The sequence below is a fragment of the Loa loa genome (genome assembly GCF_000183805.2).
Source record: "Loa loa unplaced genomic scaffold supercont3.476, whole genome shotgun sequence".
NCBI lineage: Eukaryota > Metazoa > Nematoda > Chromadorea > Rhabditida > Onchocercidae > Loa > Loa loa.
In genome coordinates this window covers 12,051-14,898 of record NW_018108656.1, presented here as the reverse complement: position 1 = coordinate 14,898, position 2,848 = coordinate 12,051, and the positions used below count along the sequence as shown (strand labels likewise).

Here is a 2,848-nt window from a genome sequence, read left to right as displayed (position 1 = left end):
CTATCAACTTTTTTTTTCATTTCTGGATAGTTTGTTAATATCAATTTTTTATACATATGTCATATATTATTATATATCAAATTAAATGCTAACATTTCTGGATAATTGTTAGTATCAAATTTTGCATAATTTTGGAAAGTTTTCAAATTTTTCAAATTCTTAATTTTATTTATAATATCTAAGAATATAATAAAAGAAACTTACATCTTTAATGTGAAATCTCCGAAATGAAAGAATGATTTTAATTCATCATTGATATTACGACCAATATTAGTAGTACAATATGCCGCCAATAAATTGATAGTATACCATTTTATGCTTACATTGTGAACTTTGAACACTGCGAGTAATATGGCAGAAATAGGAAGGATAACATCAAAGACGGCAAGTATTAATTTCATTTACTGGTATTTCTCGGGAACTGACACGAATTTCAATCGATAAATGAAACGAATAAACATGATAATTAACAGTATAAGTTGAGTGAATAAGTTAAATACGATGAAGCCTGAAAAAAAAAGCAAAATAAATATGCAAAAGTAGGAAGAATCAAGTTTAGTAAATCGAATAAATGGATAAAATATGAATTACACATTTTACATTTTTCCGATCCAAATACAATATCTGAAATAATAAATCTATTTAAATAAAAATAAAAATGTTCAATTTATTCAGTATTTCAATGTTTTTCACCGATTATTTTGAAATTTTGATGCAACGTTGCATTTGAATATCTGCGTGTTTTTTATATACTTATATGATATAAATGTCACACCTGTGACGTATAGATGTCAACACCTGTGAAGTATAAAAAACAAATTTCTTTTTTGTATATATATATATAGATATATGAAAAGGCGAAACTTTTTTATATATCTGTGTAGGAAGATATCTATCTATATATACCTTTTCATAGGAGCTTCTTTATTTGATAAGCTTCATCAAGGTCATCATGAAGATCTTATCAAGATTATCATGAAGATCTTATCAAGGTCATCATGGAGATCTTATATGCTTTTGTTGGATTATTATCGATATAAATATGTGTAGTTTAAACTAGTACTGTAAGATATTGTTTATGTTAATACAGGCATATTCTAAAGAATTTCAAGTCACACTAACGGTACATTCTAAAGGATTTTAGGTTAACGTTGGCATATTCTAGAATCTTACATCATCTTCGGGTCAATCGGTTTATTCTAATGGATTTGTTGTAAATAAACTCTCCTATATAAGCTATAAAATTGGGGAGGCTGGACACATTTTGTTTTCATCTATGCAACAGCGATATCCTCTTCCGTCACCATTTATCCTTGAATTGTCACTATTATCAAATAATTTAATTATCTGAATTATACCCAAATTATATTTGAACTTTTATTATATTAAAAATTTTCCTATTGATTAACTGCTCATTTCTTGACAATTTTTAATGAATTTTGATGTATTTCTTGGATGCTATTCGTGTGTATAATTTATTTTCTTTCTTTTTTTCTAATATTTTTCATTTTCTTTTTTTTTTCAATGCAATTGATCTGCTTTAATTCATTAAAATAATATCTTTCGTAGAGGGTCAAACTTTGGTTGTCGTACTAAAAAGAACGCAAGCAATGTGACAAATAATTGTGAATTGAATGAATGAAATAAACAAAGAATGACTCAAATATGTACCAAAGAATCAGCAGAGGACATGCAGCAAAATTGCATGATGACAATTACAATCATGGCAATCGTATACTCCTGTCCTTTCATTTTGCTTTCAATGAATGAATATGAACACAGCAGGCTGAATGCTTGTCCTAAAATATTCTAATACATATAAATGTTGAAGTTAACTAGCAGATATACATGTCCAACTGCAAAATGATCGATCATTCTTATATCAATTACTGAAAATTGGAAACAAAAAGATGCTAATTGATCTGATATCAGGGACAAATTTCATTGCTTCATAACTTCTGCAATTTAGTGAAATTAAAAGGAAAATTAAAAAAGAAAATATGTATATCCCAATATTGAAATCAATTATAAAAATCACAATTGGCTGAATGAACGAATTATTCGTGTGACCAAAAACAAATACATCTACAAAACATAATAATGTTATTCAGTCTAACATTCAATAATGAGACAGTCACATATAAGTCCAGAAAGAAGCAGCAGATGAAGCAGTTAATTACCCAATAAAATTTTTGAATTCATCGATTTGCCAGGGATGCCAGTGCATGTATTGCAATTGAAAATCGGCATGCCAATTATCATGTCGCAACCAGCTAAAGTTTTGCAACAGCACACATCTTGCAGTAAAAAAAGAAAAAAATGAACAATGTCATAGAAATAACAGTCTTGACAGGACATTTCTAAGATGAAGATGTTCTCATTCCACGCATATGATATGTCATTTCAATTTAGGAGAATACAATTTCCAATTCGATTGATGTTTACAATCATCATCAACAATGCTTAAAGTCAATCTTTAAAATTCTATGGTTTAGATTAAGACACGGATTACTTCTTACGTGGGACAATTATATGTTGCGTGTTATAGAATCGATAAACCAGACAATCTACAAAAAATGAAAGAACAAAAAAACATTGTATACCGATAAGCATTGTGAAATTAAACATATTTAGAAATATGCGCTTTCTCTTCTCTTTCTTTTTCTCTTATAATAAATCTCTCTATATATATATACATTTATTTATTTATTTTTCTATACATTTATATGTGTATTTGCATTTATATTTATATTTATATTTATATTTATAATTACATTTATATATATATATATATATATATATATATATATATATATATATATATATATATATATATATATATATATAT

General features: G+C 26.7%; 2 protein-coding genes across 2 annotated transcripts in view; both read right to left on the bottom strand.

The window, feature by feature from the left end:
* The window catches only part of LOAG_15115 (hypothetical protein), a gene marked incomplete at its 3' end in the record, with an annotated part of 2,734 nt that extends 2,243 nt beyond the window's left edge, over window positions 1-491 (bottom strand). The window contains exon 1 of the mRNA XM_020448897.1: window positions 205-491. Within this exon, the coding sequence (XP_020300987.1) occupies window positions 205-401 (197 nt within the window). The 5' untranslated portion in view covers window positions 402-491. The remainder of the gene's footprint in view (window positions 1-204) is intronic.
* A 1,168-nt stretch (window positions 492-1,659) lies between these two features.
* On the bottom strand, window positions 1,660-2,250 carry LOAG_18736 (hypothetical protein; the record flags this gene model as incomplete). Its single annotated transcript, XM_020451399.1, has 2 exons — window positions 1,660-1,799; window positions 2,181-2,250. 2 exons carry the CDS (start codon window positions 2,248-2,250, stop codon window positions 1,660-1,662), a joined length of 210 nt encoding a protein of 69 aa, XP_020304820.1.
* Between the last annotated feature and the right edge of the window lie 598 nt (window positions 2,251-2,848).